Source organism: Bactrocera tryoni, chromosome 4, assembly GCF_016617805.1.
Source record: "Bactrocera tryoni isolate S06 chromosome 4, CSIRO_BtryS06_freeze2, whole genome shotgun sequence".
Lineage (NCBI taxonomy): Eukaryota > Metazoa > Arthropoda > Insecta > Diptera > Tephritidae > Bactrocera > Bactrocera tryoni.
Genome location: NC_052502.1, coordinates 17732143 through 17759557, shown reverse-complemented (window position 1 = coordinate 17759557; position 27415 = coordinate 17732143). Strand labels below are relative to the sequence as shown.

General features: G+C 38.9%; 1 protein-coding gene across 2 annotated transcripts in view; it reads right to left on the bottom strand.

Annotated features, from left to right (window-relative positions):
- Positions 1–27415, bottom strand: part of LOC120774251 (protein obstructor-E-like) — a 231586-nt gene that overhangs the window by 13037 nt on the left and 191134 nt on the right. For both annotated transcript variants that reach the window (XM_040103715.1, XM_040103716.1), the window contains exons 4-6: positions 16837–17070; positions 11645–11833; positions 8463–8716 (exon numbers count right to left, since the gene is read on the bottom strand). In XM_040103715.1, the coding sequence (XP_039959649.1) occupies positions 8463–8716; positions 11645–11833; positions 16837–17070 (677 nt within the window). The remainder of the gene's footprint in view (positions 1–8462; positions 8717–11644; positions 11834–16836; positions 17071–27415) is intronic.

Here is a 27415-nt window from a genome sequence, read left to right as displayed (position 1 = left end):
GGGAGGCGAGCGCAATCTCGATCGCTATGTTGTAAGTTCAGTAAGTACCTCTGGCATATCCCAAACCACTTAGCAAAATAAAAGATGAATAAGTACATGCTTCTCCACAAGCACATACACACATAAACATTTAGAAGTAAGTATGGGCGTGTGTGTGTACTTGCAATGTCGCTTTAGCTTCGTATTTCTTTGAAAAGTAATCGCTACAAGTTTTTACGCTTGTCTGCTTTGACAGCAGGAAAATTCATTACATTGAGTATATGCGATTTTAGTTCGATGTTGGCAAACCCAGGTGGATCGCCTGCCATGACTTTTTTGTTTTTTTTCTGTGTATTGGAGATTTTTCTACTTTTAATTACTTTTTACTATCGCATGAAGCTATAGTTCAAGGTTATCTGCAAGTTTTCGCACAGAAATGATTTTCTTTTATGCCACATATACTCTTAAGAAGCTGGAATGCAGTAGCACACTTATTAAATGGAGCTTTAACTACGAAAGCTCTTCAGCAAAGAAAATACAGCAAATGAAATCGAGCTTTAGTGAAGAAAGAATGAAAGCTCCAGAGGAATGAAAATAACTAGAGTAAAGTAAGTAAAGTTTTAATAATGAAAGCTTTACAGCAACGAAAATGAAGTGAAGGAAATACGTCTTCTATATTGAAAGCTCTTCAGCAATAAAAATAAAACAAATGAAATAAAATTTTAATAATGAAAGCTCTTTAGCAATACAAAAAATGATAAAATGAAATGCAGTTTTAAATATGAAAGCTCTACAGCAATGTAATTAGAATAAAGGAAATAAAGTTGTAATAATGAAAGCTTTTCAGCAAAGAAAATAGAGTGAAGGAAATATAGCCTTAATATGTAAAGCCTTTCAGCAATAAAAATTGAGCAAATTAAATAGAACTTTAATAATGAAAGCTCTTCAGCAAAGAAAATAGAGCTTTAGTAATGAAAGCTCTTCAGAAATGAAAATAGAGCAAGAGAAGTAAAGTTTTAATAATGAAAGCTCTACAGCAATAAAAAATAAAGTAAAGGAAATGGAACTAAAATAATGAAAGCTCTTTCTCAATGTAAATAGAGTAAAGGAAATAAAGTTTTAACAATGTAAGCTCTTTAGCGAAGTTGTAATAATAAAAGCTTTTCAGCAAAGAAAATAGAATGAAGCTAATATAGTTTCAATATTGAAAGCTCTTTAGCAATAAAAAACAAACAAATCAAATAAATTTTTAATAATGAAAGCTCGTCAGCAATAAAAATAGAGCAAATCAAATAGAGCTTTAATAATGATAGTTCTCCTTCGCGCAAGATGGTCGGATACCTAAATACTAAGAAGATTCTAGGAAAAAGAGTAGAGTTTTAGTAATGAAAGCTCTTTAGAAAAGCGTTTAGATATATTGAAATATAAATCTAAAAAATTATCCTATGTTAAAATTACTTGGTAAACATTTTCAATCAAAACGAATTTAAATTCTCCTGACTTAAATTTCAAGTAAATATTCCAATGTTTGCCGCTTTGGTTGAAATGTAGAGAGACATTTTTACCTACTATACAAACAAATGCCAGGAAGGTAGACTTGAACTCTGTTAGAAAAGTTAAAAAAATTAAGCTGAGACAATACCGTAAGATTTTGATATTTTTAAGCCCAACCAATAAGTTATCAGTTTCTCAACAACTTTCCTCTATCACTTAGCGGAACAAAGTCACAGAGAGCCAAATATGTGAAATAAAATGGTCGAAAAATGTATCTGGCTGAGATAAATATTTTTTAAGACCTCTATCCAAAATACGGACGGATTTGTTATTTTCTTAGTGAAATCGGTAGAGAATGTCTAACGAGAGTAAGAGCCGAACTCATAATACGAGATTGTGCTGCCAACAATTGGAACGTCTAAAGGAAGCACCAGACTTTGGTGTTCCATGAGAACAGCGTCAGACCACACACATTGCTAGGGACTTGTCAAAAGCTCCAGAAGCTTGGTCGTTAGGTCGTTATGGCACCATTTTATAGTCCGGGCCTAGCACCAAGTGATTACTAACAGATTCTATCTCTTTCGAATGATTTTGCTGGAAAAAAGTTCGCCTCAAGAGAAGCTTATAAATATCGACAGTGGCTGTAAGACTCGTGTGAGGCGAATTCTAGCTTTCAAATGCAAAATAATTGACTTCACTCATTCTATCCACATAAGTGGAAAGAGAATTAAAAATCTCGCTTATTTTTCTTAATGAGTCTCCTTTTTTCTAAACAAATAATGAAGACGTCTAGATAGATCGAGTAGCGGAAACAAGACCAAATACCTCGAGATATTTATATTTTGTATTCCTCCATGGATGTACCTACACTTCAAACATTTCTGAAAAACCCACTTAATCGGCACCACAACAGCCTATAGAAACAGTGCAAAGCCGGAGCAAGAGAAAAAAGTGGAAACGCAAGAAATCAAACAAGAGCTCAATAGCAACAATTCTTGACATTGCGTAGCAGTAAAGCCGCAAGGATACAAATATGAATGACAACGCAGCATGAGAAGGTATTCATACCCTTTATACACCCAAAAGTATACGTGGGTGTAAGCTATCTAAGCTAGAGTACGCAGACTGCTAACGACTTAACGGAGCACTAATGATGAACGCATGTGGAGATAATCTTCGATATGGCAGATAAATGATAAAAGCGCAAAATAAACGAGAGATATTCAAGAAGAAGCATTGAAAGGAGTTGCAAATAATTTCAGCTGCAAATAGAGCATTAGCAGATTTGTACGTCTATATTTCTCAAATGCTGTTTTTTTTCTCTGCTCTACAACATCAAAGGTTGAAATGAATGGTTCGGAAGGACCCCAGTTGCGTACAACAAGTAATGGCTTGATATCCAATTCAGACGACAACAGTGCTGCTTTGCGGTTATTATTTGCCACCAGAGCAACGCAAGAACGCCTCAGATAACGTCATGCAACGCCAACTGTGTGATGCCAACGAGACGCCATGCTGAAGGAAGTGCGAGTTAGAGGGAGATTAAGCAGGCGTCTCACTGTGAAATTATGGCTTTTCTAGCCCGCTGCGATAATATCGCGGAGTTGCTGCTGCTAGAGTCATCAACATCAGCATTATACAATCAGTGGTACATATACACATATAAACATAAACACATACATTCATACAGTCACATGTTGTCTTCTAAGCCATGCTGCACCTATACTTCCGCTTGCCATTTGTACAATTGGAATCGTATTACCCGAGCAGCCAACTCAAACTCCAGCATGCTGCGTCTCTAAGACGCTTTGTCGCGCAACTGCTTCTTTGAAATTTCCGAAGCGTGCAGTCGCTTCTACGTTTCAACTAAATTGAATTTTTCTTCATCTTCATATTGAACGCAACGGCTGACGGCAACGCAAGAGCGACAGCTGCTGGCAATAAAAAGGCAACTGCACGCCAGCAACCTCAGCCAGCCAGCCAGCTCGGGTGATGTCTTGATCGTCATGCTCAAAGCAGCCGTCGCCGCCAACATCTTCATCACAGCAATGTCTTTATCTGCGCCAAAGTCATGTGAGACGCCGCAATCAGTGGCAACCGTAACCCGTAACGATGCGAGCTGCAAGGATGATGTGCAACGCGCAATGAGTGGAAAACTTCACTGACGCGTGGCACAACTTTATTTATAAGCTAGCACGCCGCTTAAACGCTTTGTGCTGTAGGCGTGTCGGAGTTTGAAGCTTAGCTCATGTTTATGCATTAATATTCCAAACAGAATGGGTTTAACGTGGACTGGGAAAGGTTAGTAGATATATTTATGTCTGAGGTAAGTAGTAGAGATTTTGTCCGTGGGTGGATCCGGGAGGTAACAGATGCATTGTCTAAGAGTTTTATTGATACGCTGCGCTCAGTTATTCTCCATAATTATTGCAAAGAGACAAAACGATTTCAAAAACTTTTGTACTCATATTTTCCTAACCAGAAAATCAACTTTTCAGTTTGGCCTTTGATTTTTAATCATTCCCTTTATTCAAACATGGAAATTCTCTCAATTAGAAATCCCTTCTAAATGGACGAACTCTTCAATACAAGTTGTGAGTCAGTGGTAGTGTACTTCATTCAGAAATGGCTGCTATTAAGGCTGCAGTAGACGTACTGCTTCGAAGTGCAGCCTCTTTCAAGGAAGTGAGCATGCGCTCAAACTTAGTCAAGAAGTGTCTATTCTCACTATAAATAGTCCCTACTTCATTATCAGTGGCATTTGGGTGCTAGTTACATATAGTGAAACACCAGAAACTGCAAAGCTGATAAGCTCGCAAGAGGCAGCTTCTCGTCTTACTTACATCGAAATGCGAACAAGCTGGATCCCTGTTGTCCTCCTGCGGTTTAGCACGGGACATAATGATCTTGCAAGATCTTAAAACGCGTTGGTCTATGATCACTTCCTGTGCGACCGCGAGAGCCTCCCGGTCTAGAGTAAAGCGCAAGAGATGCACAACACAACAAGGTTCATCTTGAGTTCGAAACATCTCGGCAATGCCACTTTTTATCGGTATTTTGTCTAGCAACTGTTCTATTGGGGTTCATCTCATACCCTCAGAGCTGGACTATTTTCATTCATTCGGACGACCTAGCCAGGGTAACCTCTGTTATTCGTCATTCGTAGAACTATGTCAGTGCCGTCGACATATCGTACAGCTCATCGTTCAATTGACTGTGGGACTCGCGTTACCAATGCACAAAGGACTATAAATGTTCCGCAAAACCTTTCTCTCGAAAACTCGTAACGCCGACTCATCAGATGTTGTCATCGTCCATGCCTCTGTACCATCTCGCTGGTCAAAGCTGATAAGTGACTTGCAGAATTTGGTCCGAATTGCCTAGCAGCACCGATTGGCAGGATATATTTTGTCTTACCCTCATTCACTATCAGACCCATTTGCTTCGCCCTACAAAGTAGTGTCTTCATCTGTCCAAGTATGATATCACTTCCTGAAGTTCGCCATAACAGCTAACCTAACCGCATTCCCTACAAGCGCCTATATCCAGATCCAGGTATTACTTGAGAACTAAAGTTTCTTTGAACGATCCGAACGAAATAGTAAGAAAAATAAATAATAAATATAGAAATTCTCTTAAAACTATGCCTCGAAACTGTCTGAACCACTTCATTAGCGCTTAAATAGCTACCAGTTATGAAGACAGACTTAACTAAGACACTGCCTACAGGGATCAATGCTGCAGATACTTCCTAATGCACACTTCATTCACGTTCACTCCTTCATCACACTCATTTCTCCGAACACCTTGAACTCCACCTCATCCTTGGAGCTGTCGTCGTCAGCATTTGACATGATTAAACGTCGATTAAAACGACAGCGCACGAAAGCGTAGGCACAAATGCAGTCACATACCACACACAAACACATCCACACACATGTGGAAGGAAGCCTTCACACACCCACACACACACCCTTAGCCATATTATCACCACGGCAATACCAATTGTTGCACCGCATGTAAGCCAGGGCGTCTAAACATTTCAACCTTTCAGCGTTCACGTATGCCGCCGTCGTCGCTGCCAGGAAATATGCTGTGCGCCACAATGCAGGCTGCTCGCATGCATGAATCACGTTGCATGTTGCACGCTGAATGCCCCCAGTCATTCTTAAGTCGCTTGTCATCAATAACAAATGTTGCAATGTCGATATTAGCAGTAATCGCTGTCGCAACCAGTGAAGCGTTGAAGTGGAGCAGCTGTTGCTCCTGCTCCTGCTGCAGTTACTATTGTTGTTATCGTCAAGCGACTGGCAACCTGCTGCGCCGGCATTGGCAAGCGCTCGACTGACTTCGCTAGTGAACAACGTGCTTTTATGCTCGAGTGCAGGTGAGTGTGTGGGTGTGTGGTAGTCCTCTTACGTGTTGTTGGCGCATTTCATGGTCGGGTATTTGAGTTGTGAAAGTAATTTTGAGTTTGTTTTTAGAGTATTTAATTGAAACAACTGTAATTGCGGGCAAACATGCGACACAAGTGTATATATATTATATTAGAGGTGCGGTCGGAAGATTTTATAATATCGGTCTGCTGCTTTTCATCAAGTTTTACGTAACAGGAAGAGTAAATTTGATTAGCAACTCGGCATAAGGGAACTGTGGGACGGCAATTCAAGCTCCTTACATACAGCTGCAAACGAAACCATTGGATTTAGTAAAGGTCGAAAGAACACCTGGTACAATGAGGACTGACAGCCTAACCCGCGATGTTGCGATCGACGCATATGATGGCAAAAAGAGAAAGAGGCCGAAATGCGTAAGTATGAAGAGTTTGAGAAGCTGGCCGACAGGAGCAATGCTCGAAAATTCTATTAAAATAGTATGTGAGGCGACTAACTGTATTGAATATTTCAATACCGGTGCATACTCCTGTAGATACCCCAGAGATAATCTGGTGACTGTTACCAGAGCATACTGAAATTATGGAGGGAACACTTCTAAAATATGCTAAATGGCAGTGAATACTTAACATCAGGAGATGGTGAACTCGATTCCTCAATCAATGACGATATAGCGGACGTTCCATTTCCCGACCATGAAGAAGTTCGAATAGCAATTAACCGCCTGAAGAACAACAAAGCGGCGGGGCCGATGGATTACCGGCAGAGCTATTCAAACACGGCAGCGAAAAACTGACAAGGTGCATACATCAGCTTATTTACAGGATATGGTCGGACGAAAGCATGCCTGACGATTGGAATTTAAGTGGGTTCTGCTCGATCCACAATAAGGGGGATCCCACAATCTCCGCCAATTACCGTGGGATATGCCTCCTTATTATCGCATATAAGATCTTACCGAGCGTAGTGTCTGTAAGACTGAAGCCCATTGGACCTTATCAGTACGGTTTTAGACCTGGAAAATCAACAATCGACCAGATATTCACCATGCGCCAAATTTGTGAAAGGAGAATCGACCCACACCACCTCTTCGTCGATTTCAAAGCTGCTTTTGACAGCATGAAAAGGAGCTGCCTTTGTACCGCAACATCTGAGCTTGGTATCCCCCATAGCTAATACGGCTGTGTAAACTGATGTTGAGTAACACCAAAAGCTCTATTAGGATCGGGAATGACCTCTTTGAGCCGTTCGATATCAAACGAGGTTTCAAGCAAGGAGACTCTGATATCGTATGACTTCTTCAATCTATTTTCAAGAGAAAATAATACGAGCTGTGGGGCTGAATAGAGAAAAGATTATAAGAGAGTACAGCTGCTGGCGTACGCTCGACCCCAGTATTGCCGAAAATGAATTAGAATATATGCCCAAGTCCTATATCGGACTTCTTTGTTGATTTTCAATGATTATATTTTTATACATAGCTTTAGTGGTTAAAGAGGGTGGAGAATGTCTGACGACGTACTTAGGACTTTAGGAGGCCTATTGTAACACCACCTCTCTCTCGATTATGTCCTCTCTCGACCACCCTGTGCCTCTAATGTTGTTCAACAATACAAAAATACATCTAAGACATCGCCAAAAAACCGGCCATAGCCATAGAGCTTTTCATTCTCATAGAAAATGTTCTATACTCTCTTTTTTCTTCTACCTCTTGGCGGCTTCTAACATATAATACAATAATCGTTGTATGGTATCCCTAGCTAGTTGGCAATTGGATCTACATAACCGAAACGTACCCGAAACTTTAACCGACCGAAGGCTGTGACATCGCAGGAGTAGTCGTAATTATTCTTGATAAGTTTTCTGACATCACAACAACAACTAGATTTCCTATAATATGAACGCAAAATACTCAAAATAGGATATTTTTGGGTCAAACTATTGCCATTTATACTTATATGATGTTCCCCTATGTTCTGTCAGTGCTACCACCACTTTAAACAGATCCATTAAAACTTCAGACACACACCCACCAATATACGCATGAATACATAGATGACAAACACGGTCATTAATTTGTCCATCAGCGAAAATCACGCGTGTGCAACCACAACTAGCATAACTCGGCAAATGTTTGCACGTACACACACAGGCACATGCACACGTGCATGGAGGTAAACACTTGATTTTGCTTTCAAATAAGCCATGACCAATATTGAACTGTCAGCTGGCGATGACAATCATGTCAGACTCTTCTCTAAACTGGCCGAAGTCAACCAGCCGGTGCAATTAATCATCGGTTGCACCCAAAATATGCTAATGCATTGCCATGAAATTTGCTGTAAACAGCAGCAGTACACACCAAACGGCAAACACACGTACAACAACAACAAACACTGTTTACCCTTTCATATACGGCCGACCGCTGCGGGGGGAGCGAGGGCAAAAAGTAGTGCAACAGTGTGGTCAAACTTTTACCGGTGAACTAACATCTACTTTAAACATATATTTACACACATACGTGTAATGTGTGTGTGTGTGTGTGTGTGTGTGTGGTTAGTATGTTAGCAAACATAAATCACAGCTAAAGCTTACCTTTCGCTCCTGTTCGTCCTTGGACAGCTGACCGCCGCCGACATTGTTGTTCTCTCCCTCGCCGTCGAGTGGCGTTGGCGTTGTTGGTATATCGCACTCCTCCGTCGGGGGTACGACGCAGCGCAGCGAATGCCGATCGAATACCAACATAGCGGGACAGCGTTGCAAGCGTGGATAACCGCCCTGGCATTGCCAATAACGGTTGCACGATTTACCCAGTGGGACATTACCGTTGGCATCGTCATTGCAGAGAGCTGTAAGAGAGGGTGAAAACAAATAGAGGTAAGCAAAAACAAATATTAGACAACAAGCAAAACACATTAGTGGTAATAAATAGAAATTGTGGTAAAGACGCGGCTTAGAGCGGCAATCGAACATTAATTACTCTGTCAAAAATTAAGAGGTCGCAAATTAATATATCAAGTTTAATGGGGGACATAGATCAAATTCTTAATATTAAAATCAAATTATTGCGAGTGGCCAGAAACGATTACTTTACATATGGCTAAAGTATCTTACGACTTCCTGTCTTAAATCAAGTATCCTCTGGGTAGCCAAAAAACATCCGTTTGAAGTCGTGCTAAAGTGAGAAGACGAATCATTCCTACCGAGTTTTTGCGCTGGGTTTGGGACTAGCCGGGGTCTTCGGCCTCGGAAAAAAGGACATTTTGGTCACGATCACAACAAACGTATTAAGGATAATTATTTAAAGACATGCACCTGGAATGCCCGGTCCCTTAATTGGGAAGGTGCCGCTGCCCAGCTGATTGATGTAATCGTAAAAGCAAAATAATTCGAGCTGTAGAGCTGAATAGGGAAGGCACAATCTTCTACAAAAGTATACAACGCCGTATGACATCGATATCATTGACCATAATAACCGCGCCGGTAGATACAAGCGAAGCGAGTGGGGCTGGTAGTGAATGAGGGATATGCGAAATATATCCTTTCATCACACAAATAGTCATCAGATTCGCGACCTGGCTCCTACGTAACTGCAAAGACGTAGGTAATTTCGTCTATCTCGGAACCAGCACCAACAATAACGACAGCCTCGAAATCCAACGCAAAATAACTCGTGCCACTTCCTACTTCGGACTGAGTAGGCTAGTCCTCTCTTGACAAACAAAGACCAAATTCTCAATGTCACTCATAATCCCCGTCCTGCTATACGGTGCAGAGGCATGGCCGATGACAACATCTGATGAGTCAGCGTTACAAATTTTCAAGAGAAATGTTTTGCGGAAGATTTATGGTCCTTTGCGAATCCGCAACGGCGAATATCGCAGTCGATAGAATGGTGAGCAGTACGAGATAAATTACGACATTGACATAGTTCTGCGAATTAAGAGACAGCCGCTACGCTCGCTAGGTCATGTCGTCCGAATGGATGAAAACACTCTAGCTCTGAGAGTATTCGACGCAATACCCGCCAGAACAAGTGAAAGAAGAGGAAGACATCCACACCGTTGCAGATGGACCTGACTACAGTATGAATCTTCAATTGGCGCCAAACAGCGAAATGGTACCTAGGTTAGGTTAAGAGGTCGGTTCTGTGACAAAAGCTAAAAAAGATCTCACTTGGACAGCTTAATACGCCGGTCAATTGTGATACCTAAAACTAACTACTTGTAAACTTATTAAGGCCAAGTAGTTCAGTAGATCTCCTGAGTTCTACTCTAGATAAGGAGGATTTCGCAGTCGCAAAGAATATGGTCATTCCATAACAGCTGCCTTAATGGGGTTCATATATGCAGCGCTAGAAAGCAAGAGAACATTTGAAACTCAACTTGTTCCCAGTCTGAGGTAATTGGGACAAAGTTCATCCTTGTGGCTTCATATTCAGTATATCAAGTTGTAGAGTATATATCGAGCGATTTTTTCAATGAACCGCTTGTGTTCTATAACAGGATAGATCCTGCAGCTTCAAGAGAGCTAGTCGTTGACAAACGCTTGTTATGCTCACGCTTGGTCGAGGGGTCCAGTGCTAGAACGCAAGACGAAAACGAAAGCCTCAAATCGTTTTAAATCCGACATGTTTTCCTCCTGTATAGATCTTCATTTTCAGTAAATGGGGTTGTAGAGTATGTATCGAACTGTCAACATCGTTTTTGCAAGAATATAACCTGAAACCAGTGGAACTTATTGTGCTAAGTTTTGTTTCCATACCTTCACTTAAGTTTGGGGTGTTTGTAGGTCAGTGGGTGGGTGGGTGTATGTAGTTAGTAGGTGTGGTTCTGATCCAGATTTTCTCATTCTCAAACTCTACTAAGAGGACTTGTGGACCTTTGTACATATTTTTTTTTTTGAAATTGGTGTGAAATTAAATTTCGTCCAAGAGTAGTTATATCGGGTCATTAGTTTCATTTTACTTTGCTGATATTTTTCCAAATCAGTACCAGAACTGAGAATAGTTCTCTAAATATCTTTATATGGAAAGTAGGCGTGGTTTTAACTTACTACTCATAAATAGTTTTAAAATGACGGCAGAATTAAAAAAATCTTTGTAAGATAAGGGGTTTCCAAGGACCTTAAGCCTCTGATAGCGGGATGACGTTCATTTTTTCAGTATTTTAAATTTAAAAACGTTCTTTTTTGTTTTTGGCTTAGTCTGATCTGATCAAGAGTTTGCCCAGAAAAACGCAGAGACCACGATTTGACTGTTATTATAGGCTTGCATATAACCTATATTTTCTATTAATATCTTCTTCCTTACATAAGCTACGAGACATCTTTTGCACCTATTCAATTAAATAGGGTTTTAGCAATGGAGTATTACATAAATCGTCCTACAAAATTCCACATCAAGGCACAGAAACGAAAAGCTTAAACTGCGAAGCATGGTGAATACCCTAAGAACCCTTTACTTATCGACTTCTTGTTGTTATTGTTGTCTAACTTTAACACGAAACGTACGAAGCGTTGAAAGTGCATTTCAACTCAATTCAACGCGCCTATTGCATCACAACAACAACAACAATAGCAACAACACAAACTTCAGCTAATTGCAGAAACTTAACAAGCTTTTGAAGGCACGAGCCATAAAGCCCACCGGAACGCCAGCAAATCTCACCTAGCAAACACTTGTAAGTGCTAGTCTACTGCCATACTACCAGTGGGTCTTCACTTCACATCAATACGCATAGGTACATACAAATATATAGATATATGGGCGCACTTACGATGCTTCTGACAACCATCTACATTTTCCGGCCAATCGCAGCTGTGGGCATTCTCATTGTACAGCAGACCGCCGATGCAAAGCTGCTCCGTGGCGGTGCCATTCCAGCAGGTCCAATAACGTGTGCAGGAGGTCTCATGCCCGAAGATGCCGTACAACCAGTCGCAATGTTCCGTCGATAGGGGACCATCTGAAAGCACAAAGCAAAAGAGTTGAATTAAAAAAATTGAAAGTTATCAATGTAAATGTGGATGTGTGTGTGTGTGTGTTCGCTTGTAAGCAATAAAGTGCGAGTAGGTCGTGACGTTTATGAAACCAGGACACAAGCCGAGCATAAAGCCAAACAAGACGTGCTGTATTGAATGTTACGGCGCAAAGCAGCGCCAACACTTTCCTGCTCACCAGCTCACTAGCTTGCTAGATTGCCAGCGTGTCACCGAATAGGCTTGTTTCGGCTCTCGTTAATGAATTGGCTGCCGGTAATGCGAGGCTCTAAGCCGCTGCCTGCACAGTCGGAGACGCAGCTATACAATCCATTTAAATTGTTGCTTGCTACACTCCAAACCCACTCCGCTTCCCTTCCTTACGAATTTTCACATAGCAAAGTTAGATTTAATACTCGGTGTCTTGGTGAGGTGTTCGACACTCATAAATTGGCTTCTGTTGTTCTACTCGGTATTTTCAGTATTTTCGGCCTGCTTACGCTGGTTGCTGTTTTTGTTGCACACACATGCTTTGCCACACGCTTTGTGGCATAAACTCTTTGTGTTGCCATGAGAAAACGGCTGCCCGTAAGTGTTTCTGTGCGCTTGGCCGGATTAGCCGAAAAGTGCTGGCGTATTTGCATGCTTATATGCAGATCTTGGCGCAAAAGTACGCTTGAACTCGGTAAACAAATTGAAAGTTGAGCACGCAAATCGGTGTGGTAAGCTGATTGTTTTTAGCTGCTAAGGCGATGCTCCACTCTACTTTGTAATATATGGTTTTGAGGTAAGCAAGGGGTATAAGGTTCTTAGGTTAGAACGTTGCTTGATTTCCTGAAGTTAAGTTAATGAATTGTGAATAGAATGACAACATAAATTTTGTCTGACAGAACTTTCAATATTTCCCCTCCAAAATCGGAAATCTCAAATCAAATTCAGAAGAATTTAGGAAGTATCATCACTATTCAAAATTTAGTTGGAAAAACTTCCCAAAAAGAAGTTCTGGCGCCATTTAAGGTGAGATCGCAGAAAACTACTCTCACATCAAACACTGATTTCTTTACAGTTCACTATCATGAAATGGAAAAATGAGGTTTGGGCATCGTTTTTTTCCAACAAATTTGGTTAGATTTTCGGGTCTACAGTATACAGTATTCATACATGTTCTAAAGAACTGATTTTTCGCTAAAAGAACGGTAATTTCAGAGCAAAGAAAAGTTATTTCCAGAGAAATGTATAACTGTAACTCCTGTAACTCCTTTTCCTTTCTCTGAAACTTAAATATTGTTTTCCAAAAATCGGTAAGTGACTACCGATTCATCTCATGGTATCAGGGAGTGGTCCCTCAAGGTATTTGACTTTAATTGAATCGGGTTGGATCTAGTAATATTGAACAATATAAAAGATTACTTCTTAAAGGCCTGACTTGAGTTCCACAAAACAACGCTTGCTAGCGAGCCACGTGCTTGAGGATTCGTATCATCGTTTTGAAGAGTGGTATCATAGAATTGTCGATAATATTTTGATAAACTTCAAAAGCAACGAAAATGGGGTGCAAACCTTCTGTAAATTCCTACTCACCACCCTTTCAAAAACAATTTTTTATGAATTGTAGTCACTGAATTGGATTGACGATGCCTTTCTACGCTATAGATATCATAAATTATTAAGAAGAGCTCTGAAATGAACGAAAACGTATCGTCACTAGCCACAAATAAGTGAATTTCAACAAACAAAGCTCCTTCTGGGAAGAAGAAAAAAATCAGGCAATTACAGGCATTACTTGTTCTAACCGGAAACAACTAAGGCGGCTTGTAGTATTGAGTACTTGCTATCATAGCTGATAGTGTATGCTTCAAAAGGCAGGAATCTGATCGACGGAATACTCTCGGTTCTGCGAACCAGCAACCATGACACTGCAGCATGCAAAAGAAGGGAATTTGGTCAACGGAATATTACCAATTCGGTGACACTGCAGCCGAGACACCGGTACATCTAAAATATGTGAATATGGTCGAAGGAATAGGAAGGTCGGTTCTGAGACCACATAACCGAAACTCTCCATAATCCATACTTTATTAGCGTTGTCCGGTTGCGCTTGGATAAAATGATTTAAGAGTGGGGAGAGCACAATGGACCAAAGATTGCTGTACATACTTCAACTTTAGTATATTTTCTAACTAAATGAAGTGGATGATTTTCAAATTCTTCTTTTTCTTTCCTTTAGAGTATTTTCCCATTGTATACTGAAAAGGTTCAGCTCCACTTCGTATGAAACTATTAACGCCACATCGATTAATTTAGTTATTATAGGGTGACCCAAGTAGATACACTTTTTTCAATAGTTCGTTTTTGATAGATCGGCATGTGTTGTGTCAAACTGTCATATTATTTTTGTTCAGTATTGTTTGGCATTTCATCATGGAAAGACTCAGCCTGAACAACGATTACAAATTGATCAACTTTACTACGAAAATTCACGTCGTCATAGTCAGTAGGCCAACTATGCGTACTATTCGCAACACCATCACCCTTCTTGACAGCCGGCATTCATTATACACGAAAAACGGTGAGAGTCGATTCAGCGCCGTTCGCAGCAACTCGGACTGGCGAAACGGAAACGACTTGGCGAATTTTACGTCGAGATCTTAAAATGAAAGCATACAAACTACAGCTTACGCAAGAACTGAAGCCGCTTGACCTTCCCAAGCGACATAGCTTCGCTCTATGGGCTCTTGAAAAATTCCAAGAAAATTCGACGTTTTCGATCCAAATTTTGTTGAGCATTGACTCCCATTTCTGCATCAATTGGTATGCATACAAGCAAAATTGCTACATTTAGGACGAAAAGCAACATGATGAGATTCAATAGCTGCTATTTAATCCAGCAGAAATAACGGTTTGATGTAGCTTGTGGTCCGGTGGAATCAACGGCCGATATTTTTTCAAAATGAAGCCAGCGAGAACGTAACCGTCAATGGCGATCGTTACCGACTATTTAATGGCTGAAGTTGAAGCTCATGATCTCGGCGCCATTTGGTTTCAACAAAACGGCACCACTTCCCATACATCGTATCAGTCAATGAATTTATTGAGAGAACAGTCTAAAGTATATTCGGACAATCCCGCTTCCATTTAGCCCTTGAAGCAAAACATCATGCTGTCATTCGCCAATTACCAGTCGAAATGCTCAAATGAGTCATCGGAAATTGGACTCAACGAATGAACCATCTGAGACATAGCCGCGGCGAACATGTGAAAGAAATAATCATCGAACAATAAATGCCAAAGCATGTTCTTTCGATTGATAATAAACATTACCCATTAAATTTGAAATTTCTATGTTTTTTCTTTAAAAAAAAGTGGGAACCTTGAATTCAATCAACCTTTATGAAGCTTTTTCAAATTTATCTTCTAATAAGGCAAGAAGATCGATCTGCTTATGTTAAATTTTGTTTGACTTGTATTCGAATCTACACTAGATATTGGATTCTTTTCACAAATTTTCGCTATTTGATAAGAATATAGACTTTTAAGATAGCGGGACAAAAGTTAGTTGAGTTCTCCCTAATTTTGGTTTTATCTGAAGAACAAACCTTTTTTATGTGTCTTGAAAGATCCTGGTTGAATAAAAGGCTGCGCTCCATAGATAGAGGAAAGTTCACTGAGGCAGCTATCTCTTTCAGCTCCAAATAAAATAAATTTGTTTTTAGAATACAGTTGTTACTCTTACCCCGATCTAATTCATTCCAACTATCAACTATAACGACCATAACCCAACCACAAATCTTCACTAAATTCGCACCAAAAACTAACCAGAAACTGAACTCCAGCGCGAAAACCTTCTATGCCACATTTCAATTATCCGATGTATCCGTGTGTGCATTACCAATGTTCGGTTGTACAAATAATAACTGTAATAGCGGTTCGTGTTTGCATAAATGTACCGTTGGCATAGACAACAAAAAGAAACAAAGCGACCAGCCGGCGGCACAGTAACAGTGGAGCTTAACTTGCGTGTTTGCCGAAGCTTTGTTGCCACACACACACACACGAACACGGCCATGCACACGCGCCGCCGCAATTAGTCCAACTACACCACAATAAAATTCTAATATGCAAACTAAAACTGTACGAAATTGTCGCTGCGGTTTGGCGAGTAAAAACTTTTCGTGCCACATACAACATTGTGGCAATGTGAGCGCGTGGACGCCACAAAGCGTGCCACAACGGTGCACTAATACGCACACGTCTCTCAGCGCCACTCAGCGTAAGTCGCCACTAAATGGCGCGCACACGCGCACATACACATGTTGCAACCGACGCACGTATGTGCAACAACAGTGAAGCCATTAAAATGGAATCCACACCGGAAAAACGCACACAGCCGCACGGCGACCGCAAGCGATAGCTGCCACATAACAAACACACACACACACACATAAACGCACGTGCGCTTGTTTGCATGTATGTGTGTGTACATCGATATTGGCACGCATCGATTGCATTGCCTTGTCACATTTGGCCAATTGTGGTAAGTTGCATGTTGCAACACAGCACATAACGTGCAACGACAATGCAGCAAAAACTTTTAATAAGCAGCATAGTCGCCGGTGCAACAGCCCGCGTGTGTTTGCATGTGTGTGTTTGTGGTATAAAGGCAAACAGCATGCCACACAATGGCACTCAAATGACGCGTGTTGCAAGTGAATGCAATGGCTCCATATGTTGCACGACTTTTTCCAGCTCAACTTGTTTGCATCGACGCCAGCGCTTGTCTACGTGTGTGTGTGGCAACCGCAACAGCGTCAACAGTAAACATAAAATTTCAACGAACCACACCGAACGTCGCACGCCCAGGCACGAAGCCCCCATTTAGGCGGCATAAAGCTGCATGCACCTTAAATTCAATTTACCCCGAACACCTGACCCACACCCCAACCCCTTCCCTGCCCTTCCCTTCCCGGCACACAATGCAACCTGTACTCACTCGCTAATTGCTTGCCCTCGCAATAGTTGGCGCGCCACGGATAATCACAGCCTTCTGTAACGCCACGGTGCTTCCCGGCAAAGACCAGTCCATTGGGGCAATCGTAAAGCTCGGGCTGATTGCTGACACACTCCCAATAACGGTCACAATAGACTTCATCGCCAACCACACGTCCTTTCACCTTGCACGGATCCTCTTGGTTGCCCTTCAGCTGTTGCCCGGCCGCGCCGCTCGCTGCAAAATAGAGAACAAAACAAAGAAGATGAGAGCTGTTAAGATAATTGTTACTGTTGCGAGTGTGTGAAAGAGAGATATATGTATATATAGAGAGTGAGAGAGTTGTTGGTATTGTGTGCATCCAAATTGTTGGTCACATTGTTTGGTGTGCAGCAAGTTGCCACTGATTTTTATTTACTTTTTTTTGTATATAAATTTATGCTAGTATGTGTGAGTATGTGTACGAATGTGAGCATATTGTCAAATATTCACAGTTAGCTGGCTATGTACATATGTATGTGTGCACCTCAGGTGCTGTTTTAGTTTCGTGGTCTCAGTCAATATTCTGCTTGCATATTTGTGGACATTTGTGGACATTTCTCTTGTTTGCATTTTTCGCTGGCCGCCAATTTCACGAAATTTGTTGTCTTTGCATTGCGCAAATGGCAACACGGAAATGTATTGTTGACTACAGGTAGCTGGTTAGCTAATTGGGTCACAAATTTCGCGAATATTTTATTTGAAGTATTTACGCTTTCCTGTTGTGCTAGAAGGGAATATGCATTAAGGAAAAATTTTACACCAACTGCAAATCTTGCGTGTGGTTTTATGCTTTCCAGCTTCACAATTTTGACAACGAACAGGGTGATAGGTTGAAAGTCGTTAGAAATTTCAGGAAAGTGGTTCGCAATAGTGCCGGAAACAGGAGAACTACCGAGTGCCATTTCAATAGCCAGGCGTGTTGGAGCATGGCCGAATACCTTTGGATTTTCAGAGCGCTGTTCAATTGCTGGCATGAAAAGTTGTTTTGCAAGGCATCGCAGCAACTTTCGTCGTTTGTCTGTTGGTTGGATATGATCGTTGTTTTCCGAATATATGTATGTATAATGAAACCGGCTAGAACGCTTATATCTAGCATTTTAAAAACATTGCTAAAGGCCAACGCAAAGTTTTCCGTTTAGTGGAATATGCAGAAAGTATTTTGTCCATTGCATCGACGCATCCTTTGGTAGCGTTGTAGTCAAGAATATACTGTTGCTTGTTTTTTTTCTCAGGTACAATAGCATTTGTCAAGGGCGTACTGGAAAGTAGTATAACAGCTTTTCCCTTTTTTGGCACGTAAGATACCAACGCAAATTTTGATTCGAGAAAGCCAAAAATTGTTGACTGTTCTCAGTGGCGTAGCTACAACTTCGGGCGCCCGGGGCCAAAGATGTTCTGCCGCCCCCCTTTATCTACCTACATACAAGTTTCATGAGGTGGTTCGAACAAAAGTGAATTTTTACAAAATATCTTCGATATTAAGTATATAAAAATAGAAGCCACGCAAATTCTGAAGTTCCGAAATTCTCACAATATGGTTTTTGAAGAAATTGATAGAAAATTTAGAAGACATCTTATTAAAAGCCATAGAAAAAAGACATTTTCGCTCAATATCTTGTACACTTTTGACACAATTTACAGGAATTTTTTCCCGAATTGGAATTTTTAAATACCATTTTTGAAAATTTGGAGAAATAACAGTATTTGTTACATTCAAAGCATAGGGTAACTGTGAGAGTGACACATCGCTAGACAAAGCTAGAAAAGTGCATCTTTAAGTTCTATCACTATTTTTAAGAAAGATATAAACCAAAAGATATAAGATAAATTCAAAGACTGAGGAGTATTCGAGTAAAAATTAATATTTTTCGTTGTTATTCAGATTATTACATTGTGAGTGTGCAACTCTTTATCTTTTATAATATATTTTGTAAAAAAATTTGTTGAAGCATTTTTCTAAATATTACAAAAACAGCGAAGATCGTTTTGCCGCCCCCAAGACGTTGCGCCCGGGGCGAAGATAGTTGTTCAGTAGAGCAAATAATGCAGAAATTGCTCATTATCAAACCGAATGTAGCGCAAAATTTCCTCGAACCGAGATTTCGGGATCGAGATGACAAACTGCTTCTTTACTCCACAATACATCAATGTCTTCATCATTAGACTTATAAACACCAGCCAAAAATAAGAGCCCAATGAATGCTCTCAATTCAACAATTGTCACTTTATTCCACATTCTCTTCTTTCCGTTGAGGTTTTGTTCATTACACTTTTGAAGCGATTTTTCAGCTTTCGCGTTAGTAACAATTAGAACTTGTTTGAAAATCGATGGGGTGAAAATCAAATTAAATACACTTGACTCGATGAGTCCTTTGGTAACACGAGATGGGCCAACAGCAGTGCCACGAAACAAAAGCACTCAATCGAATTGCTTGATTAGGCAGATTGAAAAGCCAGGTAATGTTTCTTGGACGCTGTTTATCTGCCTCCTCCTCTTCAAAATCCATCACTTCCTCGTAATCTGCTTCAAACAATATGCTTCTATCTGCTCCTCGCATCGAATATCGTCTTTTTCAAGTATCATTTCGTTTTCAGCATTTGATTCTTCGAGATTTATACCAGGTGGTACGTAATCATCAGTAGAATCATCAAAGTCTAGGCCCTCTTCTGCTTCTTCATCAACCTCACTCAATAGATTCTCAATATGGTTTTGAAGCTCTTCGTACTCTAGCCTGTGTTTACAATTTTCTTTTATATCATCCATATCATGAGAAAATTAGGTCAAAGAAATAGATATGTCGACCACATCAATCTCAATACTTATTCAAGATGATCTTCAAATGAAAACCTACCCTCATTCAATTGGACATATTAGGTTCAACAGATGCAAGGGGCATCTTCAGTGGCAGGCGGTCAACAGCTATGAAATTTTCACCGTTGAAAAAGTTTTTAATAAGCAAAATCACAAAATCTAAGTAAAAACTTCGAGAGCTACTGTATTGGTTTCGTGGATAGCCTCCAGTAAATGCGTTGCACCTTCATTTCTGTAAAAATGAGTTGTAAAAGTGTACCAGCTGAATGTTTTAGAAATCATGGTAAACCAGTAAACTAAGTGTACTCGCTTCGGTGAAAAACATTGAATCTTCCAGCAAAATTCTGCTCCAGCATCCAAGACTGAAACCACCCTGGAGTGACTAAAAATAAATTTTCCTGATTTCATAGCTGCAGATGATTGGCCGTATGGAAATCCAGATTTGCATCCATTGGACTACCTACTTAACATTAATGAATAATTATTACAGCCAAAAGGTTCGACCATCGTCATCATGTATGCAACTACTTCTTCTTAATCAAGCGCTCAAATCGCGAACGATTCGAAAAAAAAATAAAAATGCTTCTCAAGAAAAATATCGATAATACCTAAACGGATAAACAGTCGTCGAATATTATTGCGATATAGAATTACGAGTATCATCGTATACCGAAAAGCTCGTTCCAATAATCGAGTTCTAAAAAGAATTGCTTTCTCATGCCTCTACTAGCAATATTAAGAATCTTAATTATTCAACTCTGGAATTTCATCTATGAAGCTATCTAGGAAGCTATGACTAGGTTAGGAATTTCGAAAAAAGTTCATGGAGACCAGAGGCCTTCACTAATTGTAATTAATTATGTTGTTTTGGAATAAAATTCCCTAATTATGGTTGATCCTCACTATGTCAAATTCAAAGACAAGCGGAGGGCTACCTATACAATTTATTATCACGAGGCAGTTCTGCCCTTTTCCATAAATTTAAAGGATGTATAAAGTTTGCCACAATATTTTTAACACGCTTAAGAAAACGTCAGAGACCCAATAAAATACATATATATAAATGATCAGCATGATGTATTGCATCGTCAATTTAACGACGTAGTCCCTCAGTTTTTGAGTTATCAATCTGGAATTTTGCGCACGTTCTTTTTTTCTAAGAAGCTGCTCACTTGTCGGAAACGCCAACATAAAACCAGTACAGCATATAGCTGCAATACAAACTGAACGATCAAAACCAAGTCCAAATACGGGAGACTTTTTCTTTTGAGACATCTACATGGAATTTGATATGTTTTACTGTCCTAAGTAACAGTTGAACCTCCGAATAAATAGTTCAGATCGAACCATATTAGCACATATCTGACATAAAAAATTAAACGATTTTTTTTTTCATTGAAATTGTTGTCATTTTAATAATATGTTTTGCTATCAAAGTTATTGTTAAAGAAATTTTACTATTGTCAATTTCGTGTCATTGAATTTGACACGATGAAAATCGCGTATTATTTAGTTTGCAAGTAATATCTTTGAATTTGAAAGAAATATCTCTAACAATCAAGAATGTATAAATATTATTTCAGAGATATTTCGACTTTAGCGCCATCTCTCTGACATATTTTTAGTTCGTAATCAAACTCATATATTAACTAAATCTTGTGACAAATATGAGTTTTAGAAACGTGTTTAACTGCTAGGTTAATATTTGGTCTAAAAAATCGGAAAGCGAAGAAGCGACTTGAGCGAAATCCTCGACGAAGTGTCAATCAAATGGCTAAAGAACTGAAACTATTCGATCACAGCATCCAACGCATATTGAAAAATGAGCTCAAGGTCACGCCTTACAAGTTCAAACGGCACATGATCTCACACAGAAGCAGCAACAAGTAAGACTTGAGAAAGCGAAGCAGTTGCTTCGCTTGACCGAAAGCAGTCAAATTCCGAACATTGTGTTTTCTGGCTTAAATTTTTTTCCAATTGAGCAATTCGTAAACTCTCAAAACGATAGAGTTTACTTGACAGACCGTTCATACGAGAATTTAAGTCATCGGTTGTCCACCAGGTGGCAACACCCGCCACAAATAATGGTTTAGGCCGCTGTCACCGCAGATGGGCGCTCTCCAATTGTTGTCATCGAGCCCGGCGTCAAAGTAAATGCGACATATTATCGGGAAAGTGTTTTGGAGGCTGCTTTGAAGCCGTGGGCAACCAAACATTTCGGTCGCAAACCATGGACGTTTCAACAAGACTAAGCACAGTCTCACAAAGCGCGAGTGAACCAAGAATGGCTGAAAAACAACGTTCCCAACTTCATTACGACCACACAATGGCTCCCGAATTCACCAGATGCGAATCCAATGGATTATTCTCTCTGAGCCATTTTGGAGAGCAAGGTTCGAAGCAAAAAATACACCAGTCTCGTGATGCTGAAAAAAGCCATTGTCCATGAGTGGGCCAAAATCCCGACAAGTCACATTCGGGCAGCTTGCGATTCGTTTTTTGACCGTCTCAAGGCCATAGTTAAGTCAAAAGGTGGTCGCATGGAGCAAAAGTGAATTGGTCCTGAATTTGTGATTATTTTTACACATTTTGTACTTCACAATAAATAAAAATAATTTTCCAAACCGAATTTATGCCTTTTTTTATCGGTTACACTTCGAGTGCCGGACCCTGTAGTATTGTTTGTATATTCATACAGCGAACCTTTAATTATGCACAGTATTAATTGTTTCACCACTTAATAATACTATGACCGTTAATTTGTAACCTATAAATTATGTTTAGTTTCTAATGTGTATATAAATTTTATTACTCACATATCATAAAAAGCTCTTCAACGTAAAAAAAAACTCGCTAATAAATGTCGCATGTGTCTGGCGTTATTAACAAGCGTGTAGGTTCTAATCATAAAATGCTAAATTACACTGTAGAGCATAAATTTTCACACGCCCACATTGTTGGCTAACAATTTCCACATTAAAGTAATTACCTTTGCCTCACCTGAAATGTGTGAGAGACAACGAGGCCGCATTAATAAAGAAAGTGGGCACTGGCGAGCCAATATAATGCCTCAAATTTATATACATATAAATATATATGTGTAACACAGATACATATATGCTTCTAAGTGTGTGTGTATGTGGACGCTTTCGTGCCACACGCAAACCGCCGTAGCGTAATCGAGCTGGTCACTCTTTACAGCTAGACAGTTGATTGGAATGGTGGCGAAATGACATTGAATAAAGGTAGTAGACCAGCCGTAGTAGTAGTTGTTTTTGCTGCTTCGGTGAAGTAAAACTTAAATGTCAGCAATAAAAGTTTTATCACCAGAGTTCTTTAAATATTTACGGCCCTGGCAGGAACACTAAACAAAGCGGAGAAAAATTCATTGCTGACCATGTGTGGGTGTCTGTACTATATGTGTTTGTAGTTGTTTGTAGTTTGTGTGCATGTAGTAAGTGATCATATATGTTTCTATATATGATTATAAGTAAGTCGTATTCGCCACTGTGGGCGCAATAAAAGCAAAACGATGTCAAAGGCGGCTTTTGATAAACTTTTATTAGCTTAAGATTGGCTTGCGAGCCAAACAACTAACTGCCAGTGTTTTAGCTTTGATAGTGTTGTGATCTAGACGTGGTCATAATCATGATTATCCCGGGACACACGGGTGATTCACGTGATTTATAATATTTATTGTTGTTGGTACATTTTGTTTGGTTGCTGGCAATAAAACTTTAGTAAAGAGCAGCAAGTGTCCTAATGCGCAAGGAAAGTCTCCAAAGCGGCTTAGAGGAGTCGGAATAAATCGGTAAATAAGTAAATCAAAAAACTGTTGGTGGTAAGCGGGTAGGTGTAGTGGAAGTGAGTAAGTGTAAGTGAGTAAGTGTAAGGTAAAGAAACTTTCAAGCAAAAGGTGGCAGTTTCGGTTACACAATAGATTATATTATAAACTTGTTCCTTTGGAAATGTAAATTTTTTGAAATAAGTGGTTTGAAAGAATATGAAAAAACGTATTTATTATATATAAGAAATGATATCTTTCTCCAAGACACGTTATTTTCTAAAATGTAATATTAAAAACTTTTCTCTACACTGCGTATACGTAACTTTTGAAAACGTTTGCTCCTGGTATTTGATAGTTACGTATACGCAGTGTAGAGACTTTCAAGTAGAGTATTTATATAAATTCAAATACCCATAGAGAAAATAGTTTATAAACACTGGAAACTGGAACATTTTTGTACTCATATTCATATCAGGACACCTCAAATACTCCAAGGACCTCTTAGGACAATCGCAAATTTTTCCTTCAGAACTGTTGAGTGGTGCTATTTTGTAAGTTTTGATAAGGATTACCTTTATTATCATGAACTAAGTCTTATTTTCAGAACATTAACCGGTCTTTACCTCAAAGCATGTAGCAGCTAATTGGTTATATAAGCCCAAAATATTAACCAGAAATTAACTACTTTCTTATAATTCACAATTCCTCCATCTAACGATACCAAACTATTTTCGTGCAAGTTTCCTAATGTAATTTTTTTGATTGTGAAGCAGATGATTGGTTACCCATACCCGAAACAATAACCAAAAAGTACCCAATTTATTAAAAATTCCTCCATCTAACGATAGCAGACTTTTTTCAGCAAATATCAAAAAATTTTGTACCCATGAATTGGTTACACATACCCAAAACATTAACCAGAAATTAACTACTTTCTTATTATTCACAAGCCTTCCATCTAATGGTGGCAAGCAATTTTGGAGCAAGATTTCATTCAATTTTTTCAAGCATGAAACAAATAACTGGTTACACATACCTAAAACAATAACCAGAAAGTACCTAATTTATTAAAAATACCATTTTCATTCAATTTTTTCTTGATACATTTACTTGTTATTAAGACCTGTGCTGCAAATTGCGAGAAGAGTATACGACTCCCAAAACTTTTTCCGAAAATTCGTTATTTTTTAGCTTTTTACAGGTTACTGATAATTTTAATAAACATTTCTTATCTTTAACTTAAAAAAAAACAATTTCCTAAGACAGCAGCATTTGCATTATCGAACAATCCCCTCTAAAAGTTTAACCAAAACTTTCATGTTCTCCAGTAGCAATGCATTCCTACAGGGTCATTTTACCTCCTCTATAAACCTTTATTCGCATTGCGAGACCTCAAACGAATACGCATGGGCACGCACACACACATACGAAAAATTAGTTTGTTCAATTTAGCGGAAGTGCGTAAATTCATTTCCGCTTAACGCTTAAATGGCGCAACCAGCCGCCACAAGCGGTCAATGGCAACCGCTATTACAAATCACACACACACACACGTGTTTACAAAGGTCAAACGAAAGGTAAACATATGTGGGTGTGTTTGTATAGTTAGGCATATGGACTTATGGATAATAGTAAATCGCTAAATCCAGCGGCGTAAAACTTTTGTGGACCAAACAGTGATTAGGAAAGGTGGATTTCAAGTCTTAGTGTGGGCTCTATATATGTAAGGTAGTGTGTGTGTAATGCACACAAACTTGTTTAATTGCGTCAGGGTACTGCTTCCGGGTGTGAGCGCTCAAGTGGGTCACTTAAAGTTAAAGGAAATATTATAGCTTGTAGCTCAATTGGGGTTGTGACAATATTTGGACCAAATGCTTATGTATGTGTGAGCGTAATTATAATAAGGGTGCAGCACGCTCTCAATAAAGTGAGCTTAAACTCTGCCAACAACAATATGGCTATAAACACAACTAAGCTAACCACTCTTTTCAAAAGTCTTTCTTTGCATTCAGCAACTCATCAGCGGACAAATACTTCCATTCAAGCACTTGTTGGAAAAAAAGGAAACAAATCATGACAAAGTTGATAAAAAATGCGTAAGTATGTAAAAACTTGTTCATAAAAACAACAATACAACAAAGAATGTGAGAGCGCATGAGATGCAAAAATGAAGTTAAAACGAAGAAAGCGAATACAAAAGTCTGTGGTAGCAAAAAAATTAGGCATTTCCGCCTGACACGTCTTGTCATCAATCAAGATCAGTCGCTGAATTTCCGTTATGTCATCGCGGCACTCAACAGCATAGGCTGGGCACTCTTAAATGCTGACTTATGCAGCTGTCGGCCAGAGAAATAATGCAAACGTGCAACTTGCCGTGCTCTTTTCACCTTCAGGCAGCAATTAGATTAATATTGATGCCGAAATGTGGACACAATTAATTGCGACTTCATGGCATTTGAGCTTATGGTCATTTAGCTTGAATAAGTGAAGAAAATTTTCAGGAGTGGAGATAGATTCTTTTATTTTTTAAAACAAAAATTTCTTTATTGCATAAATATTACATTAAAAGACGAATTTCTAATTTAAAGATTTTAAAATTTAGTAATGAAGATAAAAGCAAATAGATACCTATGATACATATGTACTTCTTGTATTCCTTTTTAGTTCTAAAATAGCTTTCATTTTTCTTCTTTATTAAAAATATTTCAACGAAAGGAAGATTTGCGTTTTAAAGTACCTTTTAAGACAACATTATCATAAGTAATGGAAAAATATGTAAATATTCTCCAAATAGGTAGGAAACTTTGGTATAATGCGCCTAAATGTAGGCAACAAATTTTCATATTTTTTAATATCGCCTACTGTCAAGAGTATTTAATCAAAGTTGCACACCCATTTGGGCAAAAAAAATCAACTTTCACTTAGTAAGACAATTGAGCAATTCACAACATGTCGTAAAGCATCGTAAAATCGTAAAATTATAAAAAAAAAAACAAGTGTAAAAATTTATAATTTTACGATTTTACGATGCTTTACGACAGGTTGTGAATTGAACAAATCAAAACCGAGGTATAAACTTACAAATTTTTTCAAAGTGATCAAGAATATAATCCAAATATATAATTAAGAGGTAAATTGCATTGAAAATGTATAATCTTTTTTTTTATTTACTCTGATTTTTTAATATTTCGAAAGTAAAACTTAAATTGATTTGGAAAATACCAAAAAAAGATTAATAAATTTGATTATTTTTCTAAGAACTTCCACTTCATAAATAAATGCAAAAAATGTTTCAGAAGGAAGAAGTGTTTATATTTTTGGTGTAGTTAAAAGTCTCTTGATTCAAAATGCAACAAAATCGGATAAGTTTTAATAAAATGCGTTAAAAAATATATAAAAGTGAAAATTTTTTTAAGATAAAAATTAAAAAACAAAGTTTAAGAGTCACAAAATTTGGTTACTGCTATAAGGGGTGTTTTTTAAGACGTTTGGTTCTCAATGAGGCCATACTGTTGGGTTAAGCGAGGAGTTATGAGTATAATAGAAATGAAACTATAAGACAAAGACACTTTCAAGCAATGGTTGGATTTTTCGGTTAACAAATAGGGTATGTTATGAACGCTCGCTATTGGATCCTAATTTTCACAAGAAAATTTTGGTTGAATGAAAAAGCTACCTTTTATTTGAATGGGCATGTTATTAACAAAATTGTCGCATTTCGAATGATGATAATCCAAAAGCCATTAAATCCTCAAAAAGTCAATATTTGATGGGCTTTATGGGCAGTGGGCGTCACTGGTGCATATTTTCTTTTCTCAAAATTACTATCATATTACAATCAATCGGCAGCGCTATAAGGCTATGATTAATGACTGTTTTATGCCTGACTTGGATAATGGTGATGTGGATGACAACTGGTTGCAACCAAAGAAACAATACAT